The following is a 27,042-nucleotide window of genomic DNA, read 5'->3' as shown; positions in this document are numbered from 1 at the left end:
TCACTTTCCTTTAATGTTTATAAATTACGCTTTCAAGTGGAAATAATTTGCCTTATTAAACCAGTGATCACAGAAACTACCAAGATAGTGTTGTTGTTTTAGCACCACACATACTATACAACGTTCTTCTTCATTTTCATATTTTCTTCGGGTGTATACTCCTTTTAGCCATGTTGCTGTCAATACAGGCGCATGCTTTGCACGTCATCACCAAAGACCTTCGCTGTCCCTCGTGTCATAACATGGTCGTCTTTGGAGAGAGGGGAACACACTGACCCAGAGCCGGAACTAACGACTGTGATTCGAGGACTGCTTCTCTTGACGCCATGCCTCGTTACGAGCTGGCGCTGATCCTGAAGGCGATGCAGCGGCCGGAGACGGCGGCTGCTCTCCGGCGGACAGTGGAGACTCTGATGGAGCGGGGCGCCGTGGTGAGGGACCTGGAGAACTTGGGAGAGAAGCTGCTGCCCTACAAGATAACCAAGCACAACGAGAGGCACAGCCGAGGGGCTTACTTTCTGCTCGATTTCTACTCATCCCCCGAAATCCTGCCGGGCTTTCTGAACCACCTGCACCGCGACGTGGACGTGGTGAGGCCCACGGTGCTGAAGAAGGACGCCCAGGCTCCCAGCAGCACCAACTGCTGCGGCTCCGCACAGTGACTGAGTGTAAGGAATGGCAGAGGTGGATAATAAAGTGCATCAATACCATGCATCTGATACACGGATCCCACAGCTGCTGTATGAGCAGGACAGGTGGTTTCATTCACACCATGTAATTTAATCCATGGCACGAAATCATTTTTTTCTTCTTAAACAATCTCATTGTATTTGTGTCCCCGTTAAATCTAAGTTTTTGCTGTTCACATGCATAAATTGCTAAAGAACAAAGAGTAGATTAGGGTTCATGAATTTTCTGTCTGTGTATTAACCAGCTCATGATGGATACAATTCAGCTCAAGGAGAAAAAATCAATGGCAAGGACCTAAACGCCTGCCTGAAATTATATTTAATTTCAAATTGGCAGCGTCATAGATCCATTTTGCATTATATTAGGCTGCAAAACTGTCATATGATTTCTATTAACTAACCGATATGTGGATTTGATCTTACTGCTCGGTAATGGGTAAGATGCAACAACCAAGAGAAGTGATGTCCAAAACTACTAAAGTGATTCCTGTGTTGTAAAATGACAAGTTAATTACTCTTTAATGTGAAGTTTTGAAAAGCTGTAGCCACTGCAAAAAATGTGCATCAATATTGGTAACGGCTGACAGACTGGTATTATATTAGATTATTAGACTGATTAGAAAACACCGTACCTTGTCATTTACTATGGTGTTCTGTTCTTGTAAGTGAAAGTCGTCATGGATAGGGTGTGAAGGATGAAATATTGGCCATGTTCACAGGTGCCTTTAAGAAGCAATAAGTAAAGTGCATGTGTAAATACATCATGCTCCATGACTTTTGTAAGAAGCCATTAGGTGGTGGCCTCCTCGTTGTTAACACAGATGAATAATTGTTCATAGAAATCCAGGAGCTTGCATATCAATTTTGTTGACTATTTTGCATCCTAACTGCACCACCAGTGCTGGAAATGTACATGTTTTTTGTCCGTTCCGTGCCATTATGTATATTAATGTGGCAAATGAGGCAGAGACAGACTAATATGTTGGCATGGCAGATATTGTCTTATATGGTTTATCTCAGATATTTAAAAAAAAAACAACAACACTCAAAACTACTATATACATTACGTTACATTTTTTTGTCCACCAGGGAGCACCAACAGTTTTTCTAGTTTTTAAATGTAATGCTCATTACATATCTTTGTCACAATTCTTTAACAAAAAACTTTAGTGGATGTTGATGCAGCTGATACACCAGTATAGGTTTTCTAATGACTCCCAAATATTGATATTGGTATCATCCTTATCAGCTCTAAAATGCAGTCATAGACTTCATTGTGTTTATGGAGCTCATCCTGTGCTGACTCTGCAGTAACTTAACCCTATTTGACTGTTGTTCCCTTTTGTTTTACAGGTTTTTCACAGCTCATATCCAGAAGATTTACAGTGTGATGCTTCCACCCTTGACCTTTTCCACAATCGATCACCTGCTTTTGGATGTCATGACAGAATAAAACTACTTTTTTTCTATCATAGCTGCTCACGTTTTTCTTGACTTCTCGCAATAACATTTCACACATTGTGTTTCACGTGATGTTTATGTGATGGCACCTTTAGTTATCATTGTCATTCCAAGTCTCAGAGACGATTTATTTCTGAAGATTATCATTGGCATGATCATTTAAACTATATTAGCAACTGAATGACAGCTGTGGACTTTTAAATCTCCCTCACTCTACCACTTGAATTTAAATATTTGCCTTGAATTCATATGGTCTGAATTTCACTTTATGAAAGCGTTGACAGTCAGTTTGAAGTTGTGCAGTTGTCAGATTCACCTGCCTAATAATATTGAAGCCATCCAGCGTTGATCAGAAAGTTGAGTAAGACAACGCATCATGGAGCTACTATTCAGTTGTCCTCCCCTGATCAAATTAAACAGCCTCATATGATTTGAAGAGATCAAGTTTAACAATATTATACAGGGCCTTTCTCAGGCTTTGTTGAATTATATTAGTTTAGGCTGGTATGTAATGTATGTTGTGCATCCACGTGTAGGTTTATCCAAACGTACAAACCATTTCGGGACAATTGCACTTATTTGAAATGAAATGAATATTGTGTGTGTGTGTGTCACGTGTCTAGCAGGCTTGGTAATAAGATACAGCTGAGTTTGAGTTGTTAAAAAATGGCATTCAAGGAAGTTTTGAAAGACCGTCGGTGTCCGATACCAACTGATCTCATCAGTCGCATCAGAGCCGAGGCGCAGTCACATGTCCCGCGGAGCAGTCAGCTGACGGCGAGACGCCATAAAGGCGTCCACGAGCGCCGCCGCCTGCAGAGCGCTGCCACTTCGTCCACGGGAAAAACAGACACGCGCAGACGGGAAGGAAAACAGCGGCGTCATGCTCCTTTTAACTCTACTTTTCGTGTCTTCAGGTAATATCAGTGCGTCGAGGACACACACACACACACACACACGGAAATAAATACATACATGTTGTTTTGGAACACGGTCGGCGACACTGTCCGGATCGTCGTCGGCGCACAACGGAGCCGCGGCGGTTGTGTAACGAAAGTGCGTCTGAACATCAACAACGCGGAAGCGTTTGAAGCAGCGTTAGCCTCGGTGAACAGCGAGCAGGTCGGCTAATGGGGACGTTGCCAGCGAACACCTGCGTGTACTTGTACTTGTACTTGTACGTGTAGTGCGGGTCAGGCGTGCACTGTCCCCGGACACATTAGCTCCACGTGTACTGAATGTACAGTATGTACAGTGAATATTGACCCGTCGTCTCCGTCGGTAACTGCTCGGCTAACGTTGTTGTTGAGGCGGTAGCCTGCTAGCTAGCGTCGGCTGCGAGCTACACACCGCGACGGTTAGTTCACGGTCAGATATTATTGTAGACACATAGGAACTCATCCACCTCGCTAGTTATGTACATGGAGGTTTGTGACGACACAATAATATATCTCTCTCTCTCTCTATATATATATATATATATATATAGAATGAACAGCCGTGTCTGGGCCGTCCCTCCTCTGTGGGCACGGTATGTACTCTGATCGTTTGTTGACCCGTGGTTGAACAAGGAAGTTCAGATAAATCCTCAGTCGGCAGCTTTCATTTCAGCTTTTCATCTGAAAGGCCCCTTGTTTTTGGTTTTTCTTCCTCTTTGGTGAAAACTCGTGTCTGGCCGCATGTTCTCTCGTCAGTTATTGCGCAGCCAGCTTATATTTATTTCCAAGGAAATCTGGGTCAGTGAAGTCAACAACTGAGTCACTGTTGAAACGATGTATACATGACATACTGCTGACTTGACCTGATGGCATCTGGGACGTGGATCTAAAGTTTAGTTCTTATCAGAGCAGAAGCTGTGTTCATGAAGCCCTCTGGTTGATTCCAACTTTACAATATAGATTTTTTTAAATGGTGCATTATTTGCAATTCCACAGTCTTTTTTCTTTTTTTTTGCAGACATCCCAAAATGGTCCATGTCGTAAGTCTGAGGGCTCAATCACATTGTTCAGCAATCTGTTTATCTTTGGTCGTTGGGGTAAAGAGATGTGAAGCCTGTTACACTGAGGCAGTTTCAAAGGTCACTTGCTGCTTTTGAACAATGCAAACTGAGTCATAAGGTTTTTCTCACTTCACTGTGTCAAATCATGTTGGTTTGAACTCCAATTTATCATTTGTTTTTTCTCTTTCCGAGTCAGGGTCATGGGAAGTTAGGCAACAGTGAATGAATAACCTAAGCCTAAAGAGGCCACACAGCCATTTCTGCTGAACTCTCATAAAACTTTGTCCAACAGGTGACAACAGAAATATGCAGCTTTTATTTTCTGCTGCAGTTAACTTGTGAAATGATTTACTGCAGTGCTAAAGTCGTGTCCACAAAGGACCTCATTGGTACAATCTGTGTGTCCCAGAACAGCTTGATTTGTTTTTGTCTGACTGCTCATGTGACCAGAGTAGGAGTTGGGGAGTGTCCTTCCTGCACTGTGACCTGACTGATGAGTGAAGAGGGAGGGGTTTAGCGGTGGTGGGTGACTGAAAGGCTCCACGCGCTCACAAAGACATGGAGAAAACAAGAAACAAGGCTGAGAAATTTTAGGTGCTTTCCCACATCACCATTTTCACTAAAGTAAAAAAAAATCATTTTGCATTGTTCCAACAGAAAATAATTTTTAGTACACGCATAACCACTAACTACGCACTTGTGCAACTGTGATGCACATGTCGTTGCCATTGCTGTCTGACTGGTTCTGTCTTGGCCTGGCTCGGCTTGTGGTGGTTTGTAGACGGAAGTCGTACCAGATTTAGAGGAATATGCTAATGCGACTTATCTGAGCGATCTGAACTAATGGGATTTGGGGTGCTTTTCATTGATATCAGTTATAAAACAGTTAAGCAGATTATTTACCCACAATGCTCATTCTCTGAGCGAGCTCTAGCTTTACCGAGCAAGCACACTGATTTTTGTTGGCACACCTAGCAACAGGACATAACTGCATTTGATTGGTTTCTGGAGGCTGTAGGCTGGACCACCCTGACATCACAGATGACTGAATCTCTCTTTAACTGACAAGGGCACTTGTTCATTGAAACGTCAAAATGAATAATTCCCCACCTTGTAAAGCTGTGGCTGCGAGAAAATTGACTATTTGATTTATTTTAGTTACTTACAGTACATTGCCAATTTCAAGTAGTTAATAAATTAATTACTACCATACTTAACTACTTGAACCAGACTTTATAGCTCTGAGATATTGAGTCCAGTTTAATTTCTCACTTTACTCTCTTAAAGCTCTTTCTCTTTTTTTATTTAGTCTTAAAAAAAATCCTGCCATGCAGTAGCATTGTAATTGTGTGTGTGTGTGTGTGTGTGTGTGTGTGTGTGTGTGTGTGTGTGTGTGTGTGTGTGTGTGTGTGTGTGTGTGTGTGTGTGTGTGTGTGTGTGTGTGTGTGTGTGTGTGTGTGTGTGTGTGTGTGTGTGTGTGTGTGTGTGTGTGTGTGTGTGTGTGTGTGTGTGTGTGTGTGTGTGTGTGTGTGTGTGTGTAAGTTTATGAAGCTTCAGATTCCCATGTGATCACCACCAGGCAGATTGTGGACAGGTGTGGTAAATTCAGCCTCAAGAAGCTGTAGCCTGCTCCAGGTATATTATGCTCATCTACAATCTAGATCACTTGGCAAACAACGGTCTATTTTTGATGGATTGCGAGTGGGTATTATTACCACAAACTGATAGATGCAGAACCTCCTAAAGAACGAAACTGTATGCACTTTGGTGAAACTGGAGACCATTTCTGTTTGTGCCTAAGCAATCGCGAAATTGTGTTTCCAGGGATATTTGTCATGAGTGTTTTCTGATGACTAGTAAAAAAAATGGGAAATTTGATTCTGTTGCCAACCCTGCAGTTGCAGCGACCCCTCTGCTGGGCACTGAGCAGTGTGCTCGCGGCCCCCTCTACTGGTGTAAGAATGTGAAGACGGCGTCTCTGTGCGGAGCGGTGACTCACTGCCAGCAGAACGTGTGGAACAAGCCCCAGATGGTGAGCCTGCTTCTTTTTTCCATGAACATGACAGGTTCCTTTTTATATACTTATATATATACCTTTTTATACTATTCTTTTGTGTATTCTAGAAATTACCGACTGTTATCTTGTGTTCTTCTGTATTGAAACGTATCACTACAAGAGCACACATGCTCTCCTTTCTCAAAGTTTCATGTATTTCTTATTTGTATTGCGTTCACTCTGAAGGAGACAAATACAAATGATCACACATCCAATCTTTTTTTCCCAGAAAACGGTGCCATGTGACTTGTGTAAAGAGGTGTTGATGGTTGTGGAGCAGATACTGAAGGACAATGCCACTGAGGTAATTCATATAAAACAAATCCCTGTGTGATAAGGAGATAAGTTGCATGTGACTATACCTAGAATTAAAACAATTTGAAAGACTGATATCTGGTTGAATCTGTGATTGCAGGGTGAGGTTCTTGGGTACCTGGAGAAGGCCTGCCAGCTCATCCCTGATAAAAGTTTGACAGCAGAGTGCAAGGAGATGGTGGATGACTACTACCCCATCCTCATGGGAATCATCACTGGAGAACTGGTGAGCACTGTCAACCTACTTAAGCAAGCCCTGGCCTTTTTTCTGTATTTAAATATGGATTCTGTGTTGAAAGGATTACATGACATGACAACTAGCTGGAATAAGGTTAACATCACAAATAAGCCTTTTTTTCTTGTCATTGCCAGGTTGTAGAGGTCTGTATTAGAACCATATAAATTTGCAACCATGCTTGCAAATTTGCTATACTTATTCCAGTTTGGTTTTTCTGTCAGTTTATCTTTCAGCTTCATCTAAGATTCTTGAAATGGTTCATCTGCACGTTGGTGTCAGGAAAAAAAGGAAGTGGCTGTGAGCAAAGTGCAGCCAGCTAAATGAAGGCTATTGATGCGGAAGTGAGTCCCAAGTCTAAAGGGGAACAGACTAGTCATTGTGTAAACCCCATGACTGGGAGAACATTTAGCTGGTGTAGGTTTCTTTGTTTCAACTCTCACCTGCTACGGCAACTGCAAGAGCAAAAGAGACCATTGATTACAGATAGAACTTCCCTGTTAACTGACTATTAAAATGTGTCAATTATTGAAGTAACGTGAAGTTGTGTTTTTTTTCTAAAGGAGGATCCCAGTGCGGTATGTGGCGCCCTTGGGCTGTGCACGTCTCAGCAGGCAGCCCTGGCCAAGGTTCAGGCCATGGAGCAGCTTAAGTCCAATGAAATCCCTCAGGTCGACCTTTCCCAGCGACTGACTCCATTCCTCGTCAATGTGCCCGAGCTCCTCTACCCTCAGGAAATCCTCAAGAAGGAGGCCCCCAAACAGGAGACTCCAAATCAGGTACTCTGTCTTATAGTCCTCTGCACCCACATGCACAACATTATATTTTCCTGCTGTCGAGTAGGTGACAGCAGGTGTCTTTATTTTGTCCAAATCTTGCCTTCCCTGTAGGATAGCGATGTGGTGTGCCAGGACTGCGTCAAGTTCCTGACCGACGCTCAAGCAGAAGCCAAGATCAACTCCTCATTTACTGACTCTCTCATTGAGAACATTGAGAACCAGTGTGACCTGCTGGGACCAGGCTTGTCTGTAATGGTACGAGTCACACAAGTGTAGGGAGTTTTGATTTGAATACACATTTTTGATTTCCAAAAATGCCGCATATTAACTGTTTTCCTCGTTGCAGTGCAAGCAGTACATCTCCCAGTATGGCACACTTGTTGTTGAGCAGCTCATGTCCATGGTGAGTCTAAAGTTTCCACTTCCTGTGTTTCACTTTTGTGTCTTGCATACATAAGTCACATTATAACATGAATGGTCATTATATTCTAATATTCAATGATGAGCGTATTAAACTGGCCATCAAAGCTAATGATAATTTGTGTGTTTGTGGTGGTGCTAAGCCCGTATCCAGCACCCACTGGCTTGCTCACTGAATCTCTGCATCCCATACTGTCTCTTTTCTAAATTTCTGTTATCTTTTTTCTGTCCGTGTTCTTTTCTTCCCTCTCCTCCATTCATGTTGTCTTGCTCTTTATTATTATTTTTGCCCTGTTCTGGGTTTTGTGCGCTGCTCCCCAGGAACAGGTAGGACTCTGTGTTCAGCCTGTAGCCTCTTAACCACTTGCTCTTGCTTTATGTGCTGTCCACTCAACTAAAGCTACTCACCTTGTACAGTAGAGACGCATGTTCAAACATCTAATTATGAGTGAGACGACTAGACATAAATTGTTTGGCTAATGACTGGACATGTTGGAACATGGCAGCAAAGGACCACATTAACCTCCTCGTGTTTCTTCACATCAAACGTGCATAAAGTATGCTTGGATCTTAGTGGATTAACACGTCATCTGAGAGATGCACTGGTCTTGAGGTGGCAAGCAGCATCTTTTTTTTTATATGGCTGTTGTTTTTCAAACACGAAGTTCAGAGCTGCAGAAGGGAACATGTTTTTGTCAGTATGGGTGTGTTGTACTGTGTAACTGCATTAGACGTCTTTTGGGGGGGGGGCTTAACATGGAAACTTGCATGGGGGGGTAATGCTGTGGTATGATATGCAGTTCAGAAACAAACGGTTTATGCTACAAGCATGCAACGTGGCAAGTTTTGTCCACATTACGCGGCGTATCTTCAAGTTACCGTTTCTGTCCTCAGCAACCCAAGGATATCTGTGTCAACGCTGGCTTCTGTGCTGCTGCTGTGAAGAAGGTCGTCCCCATGCTGAAGCTGCAGGCCGCCGAGACTGTACCTGCCGCCGAGACTGTACCTGCCGCCGAGACCGTACCTGCCGCCAAGACTGTACCTGCTGCCAAGCTTATCCCTGCCACCAAGGTGGAATCTACCAAAGTAAGTCATAGTGGGCTGACTGATCAGCATTTGATATTGATTCTGGATAAAACACAAGTTTTGTAGCTCAGTATTGCAAACTCACTTGAGTCATTGCCTCTTTATGTTCCAGCCCATGGTGCGTGTCCGTGATTCCCCAACATGTGCCATCTGTGAGTTTGTGATGAAGCAGCTGGAGAGCATGTTGGAGGATCAGAAAACAGAGGTGTGATATCTGCAGCTGTTTTTACTCACTATGGCCTCAAAAATGAAGTTCAAACCTGTTGCCTGTTGGTTGACACAGCTCAGGTATGAAGCTGACCCATCTGTGTTTGTCCCAGGAGGAGGTGATTCAAGCTGTGGAGAAGGTGTGCACATACCTGCCGGCCACTTTGTCTGGTCAGTGTAAGGACCTGATTGAGACCTATGGCCAGGCCATCATCGAGCTGCTAGTGCAGCAGGCTGACCCCAAGACCGTCTGCGCAATGTTGGCACTCTGCAACGATGCCAGCCGTGCATTTGTCCGTAAGTCTTCGCTCTTAGAAGGCAAACTGGATGCAAACATTAGCTTTGCTAAAGTGATGTTTGATGTTGCGCAAAGGTTGTTTTTATCATCTGATGATATTTTCCTCTCTGAAGCCAGTATATGTAGAATAACACTAATTTACGTTTTGAATTCGTTCCAGCTGCACTCGACCAGACTCGTTTCAAGGACGGTGCCTACTGCAAGGTGTGCAAAATGGCCGTCGATTACATCGATGGGATCCTGGAGAAGAACGCTACTGAGGAACAGATCGAGGAGGCCGTGAGGAAAGTTTGCAGCTTCCTGCCAGACTCTCTTACGTCTGAGGTGAGAAGTTGCACCTTCTTGGATTGTGTAACTTTTACCCATCCTCAGGTGACAGCCTTATACTAACCCATGTGTCTGTCAACAGTGTGACCAGTTGATTGTACAGTATGAACCAATGCTTGTCCAGCTGCTGCTCCAGATGCTCGACCCAGACTTTGTGTGCATGGTAAGTGTAATTTATATTTATTCATAAGAAGTGACTTTTGTGGTTATACCAGGAAATATATCACAATCCAGGAGATTTAGGAATTCAAGTCATTCCTGATTTTTGCAGCCAGTGTCTTTATTTTCATATATATTTTGTGGGGAATGGTATTCAGCTTGTGCTACATCCTTGCAACCTTGTTTAGTGTTTGAATTGTGTGTTGTGTGTAACAGAAAGTGGGAGCCTGTCCTGAAGGCGTGCGCAGGCTGCTGGGAACAGAGCATTGCAGCTGGGGACCTGGTTTCTGGTGCAAGAACATTGAGACAGCAACTCGGTGCAACGTGAGTAACTTAAGTTCTATTTTGACACTGAAATGTGTCTCCAGACACTTGAGCCCGTTTAGGGCACATAAACAATCTTTAGTACTAAAGCTCGTTTCCATCTAAAGAAATTTCTGACATTTGCTTTAATAACGCATGCATTTGTTTATGTCTTTTAGGCCGTGGCTCATTGCAAACGTCATGTTTGGGTATAGAGGAAGTCCAGCACAAAGTGACCTGTAGGGAATCAAAAGAAATATTATGATAGTGCTGCTTTATGGTTTTATTTTATTTTTGTCCTGTTTCCTTTTTTTTAATAGACTTAAATGACTGCAATTTATGTTGAAACATAACTTTGATATTTTGAATGATGTCATGGTGGAAAGGGACTGGACTTTATTTTGTTGGGGGGGGTGATTACGTCTAATGTCCTGCAGCTCAAGCCTGTCACTGTCTCACTGACTAGATTGGGGTTGTATTTCCCCATATTTGCGTTCTGGGTGTGGTGGTTCACATGTACAATGCTGATTATGCGTTCCCCTGGGTCTTCAGTCCCATCAGCTGTCTCTACGATTCCTTCTCTCTGAACAGCTCAGTGTGTTAAATGACTGGCATTACTTTTAGTAGTCTGATCCTTGAAACAAATTTGTATCTTGTAGACAGAAAGTTTTGTTTGTTTTAAGGAGCTGATATGAGGGTGACTAGTCTATCATTGTTTGCACTCTTCCTACTGTTTGTAAAATGACTGTTTCTAACCTGCAAAAAGCGTCTCAAATTTGATTGTCTGCTTCAAACCTTAAGCCAACTGTCAGTTGATCTGTACATTTTTAACAATTAAAGTGATCCCAGTCTTCTGTTTAATTTTTTTCCTCTTTGCTGTAAACTGTATTCTTACCAAGCTTCTCATAAAAAAAGCTGACTCCTCATTTATTACATGCTGGCCATTTATGCAATCAAGGAAACTGTTGCGCAACCTCAGTAGCCAGTCATGTCCAGGTCATTGAGAGAATAATCTAGGGTCAATACTATGCCTAACTACTTAACTTTCGATATGCAATACTATATGACAAACATGTCATGTCACAACACACCTTTACAAGTTGCAGCTCAAGTGACCGTTTGAAAATGACTGAAATCCGAAAAGTTATTGGAAATGCTCAGTTTATACATTGTGAGATCAGGTTGTTACAAGGTTTACAGGCGGCAGACAAATCAACCTGTGTCCCTCAGTAAGATGTTTTCTTTGCTTTTTTAAATTTATTAATTTATGTTGAATTAAAATAACATTAAACACCCTCTGCATAGCCAATTCTATATCCAAAATGTGCACGTCCTGAAATATTGTTTAAAATGTAGAGACCACGTCGTGGTGGGCTCCATCCTAAGGCTTGTATCATGAGCCACAGTGTAAACAACACATTTTAATTTGAGGTATGAAGGAGTTAAGGCTTTTTGGTCAACAATGACAATGTGAAGCTTATCAGTACTCTTCCCCCATAACAACCAGCTTTACTGGAGCACTTTGCTTTGAGGTTCAAGTATTCATCAGTAGTGGGCAAACTGACTCCTGTCCAGCTCCACAATACCACTGTACATGAATGGGTAATTGCCTCACTTCCTGATCAAATGCGTTGTACGATAATGACAGAGAAGGCAGATCCAACAGCCAGTCCGAAAGTGAGGAAGAAGGACATGACCACTCCTGTGGCCTCTGCCAGCTCTCGAGGTACCACCTTTGGGCCATAGATCATTGGTAGAGTGCCTAAGTAGCCATTAGAGAGGCCTAGCATGCAGTTAAATACCACAGGATAAGCATCGTGTGCGAATAGCACCGTGTGGAGGTGGTCCCTGGGCTGGTAGTTACAGAACATGAGAAGCGGGACCATGACGGAGCGACACAGCACCAGTACAGGCAGGCTTCGGCTGGTGGGGCCTGGGACCTGCAGCCAGGCTGTGGCCTGCCTGCCGCAGAAGTCTGCTACGTTGTACAGGAGGAAACTGGTGAGGGGCACAAAGTATGTGGTTGTCCAGGGGCTGCCGCTGTCCATGTTGACAGACTGGATCCCCGAGGATACTGCAGGGAACACCATTATGGAGACACAGAAGACGTAGAAGACACTTAGGCCGAGCACCCACGTCTTCCTAAGGATGGGAAGCAGCGGTGGGACGGAGTGTCTGCTCGCTGTGCCTGCAGCGCCTTCACCTTCGATCATCACTCCTGCATTGGTGCATGTAGCGGCCAGCATGTAGTGTCTGGAAGAAAGAAGCAGCATGTTAGAAATCTTTGAACAGAGGTATGTCTTTCTGAATTTTATCTGTCAAGTCTGAGCTGAATTATGCTGGAACATAACTTTGATTGCTCTTGGTGTAATCAATCAAATAATCTTGTTTTGTAAGATACCTGTATCTCTGCTATAACGAAATATATTGAACCTGTCCCCTGAAAAGCTATTTTATCAGTCGCCCATCATATTCCGTCTTCGAGTGCAGGTCAACCTTTAAATGTCCTTAATTTCATTAGTCTAAAAAATAAAAGCTAAAATTTAATTTCCTTATGTGCATTGCTACTGAACTAAATCAGGCAGTAGTTGCAAATGTATAATGCGCATGCAAAATAACTGATGCAGGTAAATTTAGCATATTTATTACATTCATTTTAGTTTAATTTAATTTCAGTTGGGGATTTAACTATCTTTGACACCATCTAGTGGAAGTATACAGAATGACAGTGGTAGACAATGCACACTGCTAATCTACAGTACTGTATCCACATTCAGATGACAGTAATTTTTACAGGTTTGATAGATAGCATATGTATCTATAGAATACCCCCCCCCCCGTTACTGACCTTGAATATGCCAGCTTTGGCAGCAGCAGATACGTGATGATGCAGAGCAGAATAAAGACGTCGGCTGTCAGGAAATAGGCCAGAGCGCTGTCTGTCACATCCTTTGTGAGTGCCAGGTCCATGACTGATGCTACTGCACTCAGTGTGCCTCCCATAGCCTGGCCTGAGATGCAAACATGAGACTTCAACTTATTGTGCAGTCATTTAAGAAGAAAACTTTGAACTGCCAAATGGCCCACCATTATTATCTCTACGGGTTAAATGTAACAATAAATCCATCTTTATTTGTATAGAGTTGTGAGCTGACAGAAAACGAGGGAAGAGGATGATAACATGCAACAAAGCCCAGTTACATTAATTAAAACAACAACAATTTAAACCATTAATTTATTGAAAAATGCATTTGTGCCACTATACTGGTCTTGCATAATACAAATATAGAAGATGACTTATGAAATTATGTTTTAGCAACATCAGTTTTGCATTAATTTGCAAATGTATGCAACAAGGTTCTCCATAATCAAATCCAGAAGTGGGATCATTTAGGAGTAACCTGAAATTTCTATAGTGTGTTCCTTCTTGTATTCTTGTTATGTTCACCAGAGTTCTAAATAGCCCATATTCTCGAGAAATCAACACTGCAGAAAAAAAAGTATATGTTTGGTACTGTATAAATGCCATAATAACAAAAATATTGTATAAAAAAATAGTTGAAAACCTGATTGAGGACAGTACCTGATATTAGGGCCTGAGAGATCCTCATGGGAAAATGCCCACTGATGCCAAACACACTGCCAGAGAAGATGTTGGAGGCTCCGCTGACGACAGCCACACTGGCCAGTGTTCCGATGAAGAACTCCACCCTGCAGTCGGACACGTCCACTTTCACCAGCACCGTGGTCAACAGGAACACCAAAAGGATCACAAAGAGAGACGCCAGGATCCGAACATTCGGAGACAACCTATCAACAGCGATAACACACAAATTAAGGATTATCCAAGAGTTGTATCAAAGATTAGCTGATAAACGTAAACACACAAAAAATATGTTTTGTACTGCACTTTCGGAGCAAGTCAGAAACTGTACAGCATATATTTGTCCACACAATAAATTACTAACACAAATAATATTAAATATATTCTTCGGCAGGGATGTAACAAAACATTCCCTTTGCTCAGTGTTATCTCAAACCACAACAGAAATATGAATCGGAGAGAGTGATTAGAAGCAAATAACATTTAATGTCCCAAGACAAATTGCTATACATTACTATAATCTGTAAAATATACAAAAGGACAAATGTCCTAATGTGACAACCAGACACAACAACAAACTGTGAAATGTACTAAATACTCATGGTGAACACAAGAGACTCAAAAAGGGGAAAAGTGTGCTCTCTCTCTCTCTGTGTGTGTGTGTGTGTGTGTGTGTGTGTGTGTGTGTGTGTGTGTGTCTCTCAACCTGTTCACCAGGATGTAGTTGAGTATCAGACAGAGCACTGAGGGCACCGTGGAGGCGATGACCAGATAACTCTCAAAGTATTCCTGTGAATAGTTAAATAAAAGAAAAAAACATGAATTTGCTTGAACGTAAGCACACAGACCAATTACATTCAAATATCATCTCTCAAAAAGTTAAGAGGAATGTAAAGGAGAGGGGGGCAATATAAATTAAAAAAAACCCCAAACTTTCCTTTCTTATATTTGCTTTGGTTTCCAAAGTCACATCAAATTACTCATTATTGTCAGAGCAGCCCTGTAGAACTCGCTCATCCTGACGTTTCACTGATCCAACAGCTGTTTGTCTCATCTGAAATAGACTCATAGTCATTTTAGTGCTTTTACAAAAAAAAGGCCAGTCTTGACTAAAATTCTTTTGAAAAGATTTTTTTTCCGGTTATTTGCTGAATGTCATCATGAATTTATTTCTGCATCCCATCAGTAAAAATGAACTGAAGATATTTAAGAGCACCACTTTCCTCCTGAAGTTGTGTGTTTCTCCGGTAGCTTCAAAGCAGATCCTAAATGACCAACACTGTGTTTACAATCCTGACTTAAAGCAACAGTATTCAGTTGCAAGACTTGTTTCTTTTACAATCTCTGACTTAAATTTAGCCGACTTAAACAAGGCTTCGACATTTATAATTGTATAATTGTGTCGGAATGGATATCAAATGTGAAAGGACACTCAGTCCTAACATCGGTCACGGGCTTCCTGCGTACATTCACACACGAACAATGACTATATGTGCTATCTAGTTCCCCTCTCACTCACACTGAGATATGAACGTTGATCCTCGTTGCTGTTGGAATGAGTGTTGTTACTCAGTTTGTAGAGCCAGTAGTGTTTGGCTGTTATGAAGAAGTTCCAGGGCAGCAGGGAGCCAATGCCCATCAGAAAGAAGATTAGGTACACCAAACAGTAGGAGTCCTCTGGACTGTAGCGCACAGCCAGAGGCACCGACAAGTGTTTGGGCAAGAGGGACGCAGTGGGACTGTGGTCCGCGTCCTCCTCGTCCTCAGATACGTTGTGGTTCCCAAGAGCGGTCGGAACATAGGAAGAGTTGAGGCTGGGCTGCACGGGCTCGTCGGCGTCCATTTTCACCGACACGAAACAGCACAGTTGAGATGAGAGAAAACAGGGAGGGTAGAGGTAGTACAATGAACACCAAGACGGGAGGTGTTGAACAGAAACCTATAGAAGATAAGAAAAACATGAGTTAAAAAAAATGAAACACTGCAATATTATAATGATATTGCTATGAATGGGGTCTGGATGAGGCTTACGTTCACTTGTGCTTGTCCAGAGAGGAAAAAACAGACTGCGTCTGTTTTGAAGCCATAGTCTGGAAAGATGTCCGTGCTCTATCCGAGGTCAGTGCAGACGTCCGGCTCCTCTGATGCTACAACAGAAGGAGTCAAATTGAACCTTGAGAACGGTCATTCCATTCTGGGCATATAAAACAGGTATTTGTACGAATGTTTCCCTTTACAGAGACACGAGGGAGATCGCGCATGACCTGTAGTGATCAGCACACAAAAACAATATAGGGACATCTTCATAATCTTCAGTATCCAGCTGATGTGGAATCTGACATCAGGGTGAAACCGCTGCGCCAACGACACTGATGGGGGCGACCATGACTTCATTACTATTTGGCAGAAGTGTGTGGATGAAAACTTGCTCTCACGAAGCAGGGAGCAGTCCTGAAGTCACGCCTTGGTGTATTCTTGGAAGTTGAATGCTACCACATGTCCTTTATTAAAGACATGTTTGACTCGATTAACAGACTTTCAGCAACGACTTAATACAGTTTCATCCTTCATCTGTTTGCGACCTCACATTTCTGGAATCAGTAGTGAATGGTGCATGAGACTCAGGAGAGAAGTTGAAAAACAGCTCTGCACACGCTTGTTGCACAATAAGAAGCCATTGCACTGCACTTATTAGGTTAAAAGTATTTAGACTGACATGGCAGAAAAAACAACAACCCGCTGACCGAGCGTCCTGAAGCGTCGGGACACTGATGAGGAACCAGTGTTCACATGATGCTGACCGGAGGAAATCAGAGGAACAAATATCAGTTACACGATGTGACAATCGACAGTCCGGAACGAGGAAGCGTGTCCCTTCACTGCAGCTGGCTGTCAACACCAACTCCATTAACACCAGTCGATGGAAAAAAGAATCTTATTCCGCAGTAGTATTCTCATTATTATTATTATTATTATTATTATTATTATTATTATTATTGTGGTCTTCAGGCGACACGTCACGTCTGATGTTTGCGGAGTGAGGACAACGCACGACAACCAACATCAGTTAGCTAGCCTCAGCCTCAAAGTATGCACAGACGTGTTCGATGTGAATGAATAGAAATATAAACGTACCAGACTGTTGGACACGACCCGCCTGAAGCTTCTGTCCTTACACTGACGCCGAGGGCCATTTCACCACAAACATTTTTCTTTCTAGTCAGCTGACATTAGTTTTCTGCCTATTCGCCACCTGCAGCAACAACAATGACACGTCCGGTGCGTGCCTGTCAGAATAAAGCGCGCGTCTACTAACAGGCCAGCTGCAAACGTATATTTCACAGATTATTTACGTAATATTAATATAGTGTCTCTTGTAGATAGATATTTAGCGAGTGTATTTGGAAACTGCAGTTAAAATATTAAAAGCAAAAAGTAACCCGCGGCTCTTATTCTGAAAACATGACCGACAAACCCACGGTCTGAAAATGATAGCAGCCTGCTTCTTTTCCGGTGAAGTTGTTCCAAAGTAAAAGCACACATTGACAAATTAAGAGGTATTACTTGAACAAATAATGCTAAATTATCATGAACTTACAAAACCCGTTTTAAAAATCAAAACAAACAAACGAAACGTTGCAATATGAGAATTGGATTCAAAGTGAAGAAAGATAGTAAAAATGTATTTGCTTAGTATATCTAGCTATTCAAAGATACAGACTCAAGTCAAACTGAGCTTTTTGTTTGGACTTTTATTAATGCCCATGGTATCATTAAGAAACTCTATAAACCACCTTTTTATTTTTTATTAAACAATTTAAAGCATACATTGCCAGATGAAATAGTCCCTAGTGCAGGATGTCGATATTTGCTTGGTTTATAATGACATTTATGTGGATTTGATTTCTCTTAAGATGAGGATTTGACATGTCTCATGTTTGGCTTGTGAGATATGTACAAATCTGAATCAGTAGTTTCAAATGAAATGAAAGACATTATGGTTTTCATGATGAATTGCAAAATTTTTGAAGATGAATGATGAAAAACTAGTTTAGAAAGATTTCTATGCAAGTGAAATAAAATATTTGGAAATACATTTCCTTATTTAAACTTCCAAAATATACTATCAATCAATAAACTTATCATTCAAATATCAAATGTAAATCATTATACCAACAACAGACTCATCAGTGGCAAAGATGAATTGAAAGTATACGTTGTTGTAGGCTTTTCATTACATTATCATGAGCAATTATAACAAATATTCAAATTCATGGTTCATCAATAAGACAGGTATTGGTATATTTCCAGTGTTATTGTTTTTGCCTGCTGCCTATTATGCCTTTATCACTTATATTAATCTGACCAAAAACAGATTCAAATATAAAAGTTGCATATTCATGCATGGTTAGTTCAAATATAAATAGTATAGTTTTAAAAAGTATTTAAAAAATATCCCTCACATTGTAAATATCGTCTATTTTTTTTTTAAAGACGCCAGAATCAGTTGTGATTATATTGTAAAATTATATGTGCTGGCCCGTGATCAGTTGAAAAGTGTGGCGTACCCATAATATTAACCAGTAGATGGCACTAGACGGCAGCATGTCCAGTCCTGTGTCACTGCACCTCTATGGTTCATGAAGACATTTACAGTACCTATGGGAAGAAAACAAAGTCCTCTTCACTGACGAACATGACACTGGAGAGAAAACTGTGGCTCTCCATGGCATATGAGTGGACCCCACTGGAATAAACTGAAATCACGGCAACATATTTAACTGTGTAGGACCAATCTGCACAAGAATTAAACAGCAATATGTTCTTTTTTTCTTACAGCCTATGATCAAATATATTCTTATTGTAAGTGTACTGTAGCACTTAGACAATCTACTCTATATGCTTTAATAAAGGGATTCCATAGCATTGTACTGCAAACCTAAGATACCCAATATGTCAGTTAAATGAGCTAAACTATAATGTGATAATACAGAAGACGGATATGTAATATAAACACCATGCACGAGGATGCGTGCACTGGCATCAGTGTGTTCTCAGAATAGATTTTACAGGCTTTCAAAATTAACAGAAACATCTTGTGTAGTTGTGAGGTTGAAGCTGCAGTCAGCTTTCATATCACCACTTTATGCAATATAAAAGGTTCAATCAGCTCATGCACTGAATGGTGGCATATTAGTCCTCAATCAGCAGTGCATCCAAAGAAACCGGTGCAAAGTGCTGCCTGCCATTTAGACCAGCACACACTCACTACAGATGACTCACTGGGATATTTGTCCTGGATATAAGAGCCTAATCTGATGAATCCCCACACATTCTGCACTCATAAAAAACAACACAAAACTAAAGTTAGATCTCAGGGCCCAGAGTCGATCCTCAAAGGCCACTATTAGTGCCTCTAAAACCTTGTTAATTTGAGGGCCAGACAGCTTGCCGGTGAAAAGCTTTCAAAGCTAAATGGACCTAAAGGGAATTTTCCAATGAGGTGTGAGGAAAAGAGGGGCAGGTTGAGTAGCTCTACATTTTCCGTGTAAATGAGGTGTAATTGATTAAAAAAAAAAAAGATATTTAACGGCGGCTTTGTCCTGCGGAGGATTTTTGTTTTTGTAATAATACGTTTTACCTAATAAAAGCAAACCAAATAAGGCAAACACTCTTGTTAAACTAAGAAATATAATTTATTGCATAAAAATTATATTTAGTTACAGGTAAGAAGGCTAGACGTTTATTTACAATTGGTACTTTACAGAGATAAAATAATGTCACTGAATCAAATTTCTTTTTTTTTTCTTCTGTTTTGTAAAAATGTCTGACTTCTTGAACAAAAGGCCAATTTTTTTCTCTTTCATTAGGAGCAAGGTAGAATCCAGTCCAGTTCCAGCATAAATTATCCAGATCTATGGCCCAAAAAATCCAACAGATACTCGAGAAATCTGGACGAATGAACACTGTAGTCTACAGCTAGCAAGTCTCTGTAACAAGTTAAGAGGAAAGAAAATAGTCCTGTAGTGTGCAGGAATCCAAAGTACTGAACTGGTTGTGTTCAGAATTTTTCCCCACAGGCAATGATCAAAGATCTGCAGGGCATGAGTTCATAATGTTAGTCACAACTTGTATTGTAGCCATTGCACCATTCTGCGTTTTCTTCTTCCACATGTGCTTTTTCAGTAGTCACTTCCTTCCACAGTTGAGCCAATTCTTCTGATCCAGATGGGGGATTCCCACACAATGTAAAATCACCACTCTCAAACCACTTCAGGATACAAAAACAAAACCCTGTCATTGCCCTGGTCTGAAAAAATAGAATTACTCTTCCAGGAAACAAAAGAATTCAAAATGCTTCGCTTTTCTTTTGTACTTGCATAGCACTTACAAAGAGAAATGACAGACCTTAAGCGTGTGCACACGCTGTATTTGCACACCCACCTGTCCACTCACATACGCACATGTACTCACACAAACACACAATCACGTTTTCAATCCATTCACACAAAACAGTGACATGACTCACTGCCGAAGTGGAGGGATACTGCCTGTGTTTTGGTTTTAGTGGTTTCAAAGACATGAACACTTTTTTTTCTTCTCGTGAGAGAGAAAAAGATTCAATCACACACAAAACTTAAGTAAAGACGACGTTAAAGATGACAGCATTTCAATTCCCGTCCAACAATAAAACTGACAGAACAATATTGATAATGCAAGTAGCTTGAGGGCCCTGACCACAAAGCAGGCGGCTTAGTAAAGAGGTTAACAATATGTTATCAGATTGAGAGGAGGGAGACATAATGAGTTCCATTGCCATGCATTGACAGATGGACACATATAAATGGTGTACAGAGAATAGACAGGAACATGATGCAGTTAGTGTTGAGATAAATTTTATGGTCCCTTGCTGCCTAGTTGATTCAAGGCAAGGCTAATCTACTCTGCCATACTCATCTCTCAGCAGCGGAAAAACTGCCCTCAGTTACAGCAAAAGCAAAATGCCTATGAAAAACAATCGTACAGTAAAGTCTTCTAGACATTTGACCACCTCTAATCATGTTTTACAGTTGATATTTTACATTTTGAACGGATGCACAGTATTAAAAATAACAAATACACATGGTCCTGTTAGTCACAACTGAGACAGCTCAGCAGCCGAAACATCACAAACGATAAAACGGGCTCTATGTGATCGTGACAGCAAGGACAATGGAAGAAAAAACAAACAATCCACAAATGGATAATAACTTAAAGAGCGTTCCCCAAAGGAAACTTTTAAGAGGTGACCAGAAAGCTCTCCTGTAGTTTATTCTCAACAGATCGGAGGAGTGTGGCGGAGCGATAGAGGAATGCGAGGAGAGATGAAAGAGAAACACCCCTGTGTGTTGGACTGATGTGCCAAGGCTTTGAGGCATTTGTTGGTACTGTACAATATAAAGAGTCAGCCCGTCGAGCTATCCACCAATTCTTTAACAAACTTCAAACACGAAACAACAAAATTCATCCTCCCACCACAAAAAGGAGGCAGCTGTTTAGAAAAAGAAAAGAAAGAAAGAGGAACTCAGCCCAACGCAATAAGCTCAAGCCCTGAAACCTTGAGAGTTCGGTCCTCAAACGATTTGTTGACAGTTGAAGCAGTTAGACGAGAAATACCAGGCTGTCAGAGTCAGAGCCGATTAATGACCAGTTTGTCCACGTGTGTGTGTGTGTGTGTTGGATTGTGTGTCTGTGGCCTGAGGAGGTTGTGGACAGGTCGGTGCTGCCTGTCGTTGACTACAAACGCAGAATGACAATGGAGAAAACAAAAGCCCCTGCCATGAGGTGAGACAACGATAATTCATGCACTTTCATGCTGCCACTTGAACCTGCGTAATCCCATGTTAGCATTTGTCTGACTGTGTTACTGTGTGTGCTGAACACATGGCTTGGTTTGTTGATCCCACTTTTTTTTGTATTGTAGAATTCAATCTTTGAAAACACACACGACAGGTGACTTTGTACTCGTTTTATACCTTTGTTACCTTCAGAACAGTTTCACATCTTGCATATATGCAACATTGCTTTGGTGGATTCCAGATGAATCAGGTGAGCAGTTATCATGGGATGGAAACGGGTTATGGTGGATGTAGCTACGGTTGCTGATCAGGGGCCAGTGAGAAGCGAGAGCGTCTCATCTCTGAGGAGCGTGATGAGACGGAGGAAACCAAAATGCTCTGTGGGCTCACGACGCGGGTCAGGGTGTGCATATTCATATTCTTCTATATTCTTATTTTCATCACGGTGGTAAAGGAAAAAATGTCTTGCTCTCTTGTTCCATGACCAATCAACAATCCCCGTCTGTTGTCATGACAACTAGCACTTCACTTTTGCCCATCTCTTCCAGCGCAGTCGCCAGAGAGACCAGGTCTGCGTCACCTTGGTGACAAGCTTCCCATAAGTCCAGTAGAACACCTGTGGGGCTGGGCTTTGTTGCAAAGTAGTTCAAGTACCTGAGGGGAGGGGAGACAAGTTGTATGAAGAACAAGGACAAAGTCAAGGGAGAACTCATTATTGATTACAAACACTTAAAGTCATTAGTAGTTGTTTGTTGTAATACTGTTGGTTACACCTAATCTTCGACAGTCCAACACAATGCCCAATTGTCAAGCATCTAGTCAGCAAGATGAAATGCCATCTGAAATTTTGTTTTAAACCTGTATTCAAGATATATATATATTTTTTTTTACAGTTGCCTGTTTGAATACTGGCTCATAGAGTCACACATAACCTAAACACAAAATGAATTCAAACTTCAAGCTCCTTCTTTAAACTGCGACCACATAGGCCTAACTTTAGACAGTGACACAGATTTATCACCGGACAGTAGGAAGCCTGACCAAGCCGCCTTTTTTACACATCAACATGTGAGGCTGATCTGACCTGTCAAAGCCCAGGCTGCGTGCCAGCAGCCTCCAGTCACAGCCGCGAGCGCTGGGCGCATCCAAACTGGCACAGATCTTCTGGCGGATGGAGTCAGGCAAGCGAAAGGCATAGGGTCCCACTTGAGAGGAAGGCAGGCAGGTGCCTCCTGAGGGCAGGGGCGAGTGCGGTGGTAAAGTCTGGATTGACAGAGATGGAGAGGAGACTTGAAGAGCCATGTTCTTTTTTTTTTTTAAGCATGACTGTGGTGCTTCCATTGCACTACTATCTGTGCGTCTGTACAAGGCGGTCTTTACTGTCGCCATTACCTCCTGGATGTCTGTGTGCAGCTGGAATATCTGTCCCTCCCCTTCCACCTGTCGGACGCAGATTTTACAGGCGAGCTGCGACACAGCCAGGCTGCCTCTCTCCAGGCCGAAGGTGCAGTGCAGGGGTCTCTGACTGCCGCTCCAAATGTGGTAGAATGGGATCTCCTGTCACACAAAGAAAAATGGGGGAGTGAGAAGCTGGACCAAAAAGGAAAAGTGTCTTTGTCCTGCATGAGCAGCACAATCAGTGACAATCTAGAGCACAGTTTCCATTCAAGGAGTGCGCACTACTTTTTTTCTTTTTTTTTTGCACTGGGTGTTTCCGGCAACTGGGTCTCAGTGTGTCAGAGCACAATTTATTTCGAAAGCGCACTGTCCATAAATTACAACCACTATCAGATTGCCCGTTTGTTTATTCAGACTGCAATCTCCATTCTGCCGCCAAGAGAATACAGCACGCAGAGTTTTAGTGTTAACAACAGCACTGACTTCTATAAAGTCTACTGGCTGTATTCTCTGAGGAAATAGCCACCACTGAATTTAAAAGTGACAAACCCTCAATTTTATCACTACGTATAAGCTTGTGTATAAGCTGATAATTTGTGATGTATTCAAATGGAGGCAGGCTCCTACTGCTACTTTAGACCTTCTATACAAATCAGCGGGTTAGTATCGATCATGTATCTATCATCTGCTACGTTATGTCACCTGGTACTTGGCCAGCAGTTTGCTTCTCCAGTGGGTGTGAGGAATGTCGTGGATGGACAGGCGCAGGTTGTGGTAGCTGTCTTTGAAGAGCAGCGGCTTGGGATCCTCCAGCAAAACTCCACCGAGACTCCTTTCCAAATCCAGCACTTCCTGCGCAGAGGCGGGGAGGAGAAGACCGGCTCAGAAACACACTTATTTGATCAGATTTATTTGTGGGTTTATAATTCAAACACATTTGAGAGCATACTTTCTAAAGCGCTTAATTGAAATGTGTCGCGCATTCTCCAAGTTGGTGTCTCCAAACGGAAATGTGTGAGAGCTAACAGTTTGAAAGCCGTTTGAACTTTAGCAGCCAGAAAATGGTGTCAAGTGATGCCAGTAAACTGCACACAGCTCGCTCATGTTTACTACCCAGGCTGCTCCGTGAATACTGCAAATAAAAGCGACGGAGAGAGGGAAAATAATCAACGCCAGTCATTCCAAGTTTCAGTGGATGCTCACATGCTGTTTGGTGGGGAGCTGTACTATTTTGAGGTGTTGCTTCTATTGGGACAGGAAGACCCAATATGTGATGCCACCAGAATATAATTGAAGAAACAGGAAGGACCTGCAGGGTACGTTTCCCTGAACCACTATGGAAATAAGTTATATTAACCATTATTTTTATTATCTTGTGTCAAGGTTCGATCTCACAACACCATGTTTGTGTAATATCCTATTTATATTTGGTTTTATTAGATTTCATGCTGTGCTTATTTGTTTTGCATGTCTGCATCTGTGTCTTTTAATTAGATTTTCGATGTAGAGACATTACATTGATTGTTTATGACATAATAAAAAACAAATAAAGCTCCGTTATAGAGATACTTTATTACTACAGCTGATATGATGAATATATGGTTTAAAAACAAAATGTAAGTGCAGCTCTATATTACTGGTGCTGCACTTACTGAATGTGATCTCCATTAAATTAACCCATCAAAGTGTGTTGACAGTTCCTTGTGTAAGTCTTTTGGTAGAGGACTGTATTTAGATTTTAGTATTTTGATGGTGCTTTTCCTAGTCAACCACTCAATGCACAGCAACGTCACATTCAACCAGTCACTTCTATACACACACTGACGCTAAGCCAGAGGCAATTTGGGGTTTAGCGTCTTGCACAAAGACACTTTGGCATGTGGGCTGGAGGAGTCGGGGATCAAACCACCGGACTCCTCAGCCACAGTCGCCACAGCCGCCACAGCCTCTGTCCAAAATCTGAGGAATTATCGGAACTGCTGTCATCTGGATCATTATTGGATGGTGCTGAAGACTACAAGTTGAAAGATCTGTGGGTGTGGATCACCTGTTTGAGAATAGCTCCTCAAAGATACATAAGCTACCACTAGCGTAACACAAAGGAATCTCAAGTTTTGACAAGGATGAAGAATGTGCGGAAAACAAGAAGACAAGATCGCTGGCTCGGCTGCATTCATTTTGATCATTTTCTTGTTCAACAGTGTTATACGAGTGTCATGCAAAGTTGAATCGGAAAAAAATTACAATTTAAATTATAACTATAGTATTGCCAGTCTCGCATATCAGATCAAAATAAATTTTAAAAAAGAGAGAAGAATAAAGGCGAGCAGCAGGACAAACTGATAGAAGTTTAGGTATACGGTATAGACACGCGCACGCACGCACACAGACACAAACTAAACAAAATCTATACCTTGAGGGCATGTGGGGTGTCATGGATGCAGTAGATCCGGAGGCTGTAGTCCAGGGAGAGGCAGGGGGCTCGGGGGGCGAACAGAGCCAGCTGCAGGCGTTTGCAGGCGGGCTGTGGAGGGCAGGACTGGCCCACCAGGCCGTACGTTCCCAGCTGCTCCATGAGAACGTGACAACACTCCTCCTCCAGTTGCAGGTAGCACGGCGACGACAAAGTCTCTTCGCCCACTGTCAGCACCTCCTGAAAAAGGATCGAAGGAGGGTTCATTGATGCTACATGAGCCAACGGGATCGCCGTGATTTAATGCAAGTTCTAAGCTGTCTGACCTCCCATCCCCCCTGGTGCGTCTGAGTCTTTAGTGTGAGGGTCCAGTCGGGTGTAGGTGTGTCTAGCTGGGCACAGTGGGGCAATGTAAGGACCACAGGGCGATTTAGCAGCATACCGGATGGACCGCAGCTCACCACAGGACTTAGTACAGTCTGACTGCCCTCAGAGGGTAGCCTGTAAATGTGACACGGACACGCACATGGAGAACAGCAAGCATTTACAACAGTAGCCAAAACATCACACTCCATTTATAAAAGAACATTTTGCCCACTTTTGAACATGCTGGTATTGATGTATTAGAGACAAAGGGAATATCAAACGTCCAGATGATTGAATGAATCCACTCCCATATTCGTGTTGAAGTCGAGTCAAATTGATTAATTTTTTACCCCAGAAAAAAGTGGGATAACTTCCAAATAACCTTCATGTGATTCGCAGCGTGCCTCTCGGTCGCAAAAGGAAATGAGTGAAATTGAGGGATAAAGATGAACGGCACTCACGTTGTTCTGTCCCACTTGTTGATAATGAGGTACATCTCGTAGAACTTCCCCTGGGGGATTGTGCCAGGCGGGACCAGCAGACTCACACCTGAGGCAGGAAGGCATCATGACTCATCTTGTCTTGTGTGTGATTAACTGGCCATGTCATTGCTTCACAAATGGGAGCAAATCTACAAATGTTTGCAGCTGTGCATGAAAAAAGGGTTGGTTGTGACTGGGGTTGTTATTACCTGTGTTCGCGATGGTGAGGCGACCTCCCAGGTTACCCAGGGTGGCGCTGGTGCTCAGCCCCGGCTCTCTGGACAGCGTGTGACTGTGGTACTCTCGCTCTCTACCCACAGTGCCCACCGACTTCAGGCTGAGGATCTCCCCGTCACCTGAGCACATGTCAGCGGGGAGCTCCAAGGAGGAAAGAGTGGAGGCGTTATACACCTTGATTTTCAGACTGGGCAAGGGGTCCAGCAGAGGAGAGGTGGTCATGGGGATTTTGTGGGGGCTGTCGTTGACCCCGTGCTGCAGAGAGAAGAGTGGCCCACGGAAAGCCCCTGCTGTGGCTGTCAGATCTGGAGGAGCTGAGGGATGCAGATGGTGAGGGTTATCTGTGGACACGGGAGAAGAGGGGAGCTGC

At 42.5% G+C, this 27,042-nt stretch overlaps 4 protein-coding genes across 7 annotated transcripts in view; 2 read left to right on the top strand and 2 right to left on the bottom strand.

Annotated features, from left to right (window-relative positions):
- The first annotated feature begins 183 nt into the window (after positions 1-183).
- Positions 184-2,163, top strand: mrps6 (mitochondrial ribosomal protein S6). 2 transcript variants are annotated; one of them, XR_004784674.2, is made up of 2 exons: positions 184-755; positions 2,043-2,163. XR_004784674.2 is itself a non-coding variant. In XM_035606199.2 (2 exons), the coding sequence occupies exon 1, from the start codon at positions 327-329 to the stop codon at positions 660-662; it is 336 nt and encodes a 111-aa protein (XP_035462092.1). In that variant the 5' UTR covers positions 184-326; the 3' UTR covers positions 663-668; positions 2,043-2,163. The 2 variants fall into 2 exon arrangements, 1 of the variants encoding a protein (XP_035462092.1); XM_035606199.2 differs by having other exon boundaries at positions 184-668.
- A 743-nt stretch (positions 2,164-2,906) lies between these two features.
- LOC118283816 (prosaposin) lies at positions 2,907-11,195 on the top strand. Of its 2 annotated transcripts, XM_035606190.2 has the most exons (15): positions 2,907-3,067; positions 6,048-6,181; positions 6,435-6,509; positions 6,621-6,746; positions 7,319-7,534; positions 7,646-7,789; positions 7,881-7,937; positions 8,276-8,281; positions 8,849-9,040; positions 9,153-9,245; positions 9,361-9,544; positions 9,706-9,869; positions 9,955-10,035; positions 10,248-10,355; positions 10,514-11,195. In XM_035606190.2, exons 1-15 carry the CDS (start codon positions 3,034-3,036, stop codon positions 10,547-10,549), a joined length of 1,650 nt encoding a protein of 549 aa, XP_035462083.1. In that variant the 5' UTR covers positions 2,907-3,033; the 3' UTR covers positions 10,550-11,195. The 2 variants fall into 2 exon arrangements, with proteins under 2 accessions (XP_035462083.1, XP_035462084.1); XM_035606191.2 differs by lacking the exon at positions 8,276-8,281.
- On the bottom strand, positions 10,609-17,231 carry slc29a3 (solute carrier family 29 member 3). Its single transcript, XM_035606198.2, has 7 exons — positions 17,074-17,231; positions 15,970-16,085; positions 15,458-15,877; positions 14,645-14,727; positions 13,918-14,144; positions 13,183-13,345; positions 10,609-12,587 (listed from the first exon to the last, which is right to left on the bottom strand). The coding sequence occupies exons 3-7, from the start codon at positions 15,779-15,781 to the stop codon at positions 11,957-11,959; spliced, it is 1,428 nt and encodes a 475-aa protein (XP_035462091.1). The 5' UTR covers positions 15,782-15,877; positions 15,970-16,085; positions 17,074-17,231; the 3' UTR covers positions 10,609-11,956.
- A 2,436-nt stretch (positions 17,232-19,667) lies between these two features.
- unc5b (unc-5 netrin receptor B) overlaps positions 19,668-27,042 on the bottom strand; it is a 46,513-nt gene continuing 39,138 nt past the window's right edge. For both annotated transcript variants that reach the window (XM_035606713.2, XM_035606714.2), the window contains 8 exons: positions 26,645-27,013; positions 26,415-26,502; positions 25,914-26,088; positions 25,588-25,827; positions 23,877-24,026; positions 23,169-23,333; positions 22,861-23,039; positions 19,668-22,430 (listed from right to left, as the gene is read on the bottom strand). In XM_035606713.2, the coding sequence (XP_035462606.2) occupies positions 22,265-22,430; positions 22,861-23,039; positions 23,169-23,333; positions 23,877-24,026; positions 25,588-25,827; positions 25,914-26,088; positions 26,415-26,502; positions 26,645-27,013 (1,532 nt within the window). In that variant the 3' untranslated portion in view covers positions 19,668-22,264. The remainder of the gene's footprint in view (positions 22,431-22,860; positions 23,040-23,168; positions 23,334-23,876; positions 24,027-25,587; positions 25,828-25,913; positions 26,089-26,414; positions 26,503-26,644; positions 27,014-27,042) is intronic.

Source organism: Scophthalmus maximus, chromosome 10, assembly GCF_022379125.1.
Source record: "Scophthalmus maximus strain ysfricsl-2021 chromosome 10, ASM2237912v1, whole genome shotgun sequence".
Classification (NCBI taxonomy): Eukaryota; Metazoa; Chordata; class Actinopteri; order Pleuronectiformes; family Scophthalmidae; genus Scophthalmus; species Scophthalmus maximus.
The sequence above is the reverse complement of the archived record's forward strand: the minus strand, read 5'-3'. Positions and strand labels throughout refer to the sequence as shown.

Excerpts from the sequence above, each read along its gene's own strand:
- slc29a3 (XM_035606198.2), bottom strand. The coding sequence starts at position 15,781 with ATGGACGCCGACGAGCCCGTGCAGCCCAGCCTCAACTCTTCCTATGTT. Across the intron at positions 14,145-14,644 it reads AACTACATCCTGGTGAACAG|GTTGTCTCCGAATGTTCGGA; the intron begins GTTGAGAGACAC and ends CGCTGTTGATAG. Across the intron at positions 12,588-13,182 it reads CCAAAGCTGGCATATTCAAG|ACACTACATGCTGGCCGCTA; the intron begins GTCAGTAACGGG and ends TCTTTCTTCCAG.
- LOC118283816 (XM_035606190.2), top strand. The coding sequence starts at position 3,034 with ATGCTCCTTTTAACTCTACTTTTCGTGTCTTCAG. Across the intron at positions 9,870-9,954 it reads CAGACTCTCTTACGTCTGAG|TGTGACCAGTTGATTGTACA; the intron begins GTGAGAAGTTGC and ends GTCTGTCAACAG. Across the intron at positions 10,356-10,513 it reads AGACAGCAACTCGGTGCAAC|GCCGTGGCTCATTGCAAACG; the intron begins GTGAGTAACTTA and ends TATGTCTTTTAG.
- mrps6 (XM_035606199.2), top strand. The coding sequence starts at position 327 with ATGCCTCGTTACGAGCTGGCGCTGATCCTGAAGGCGATGCAGCGGCCG.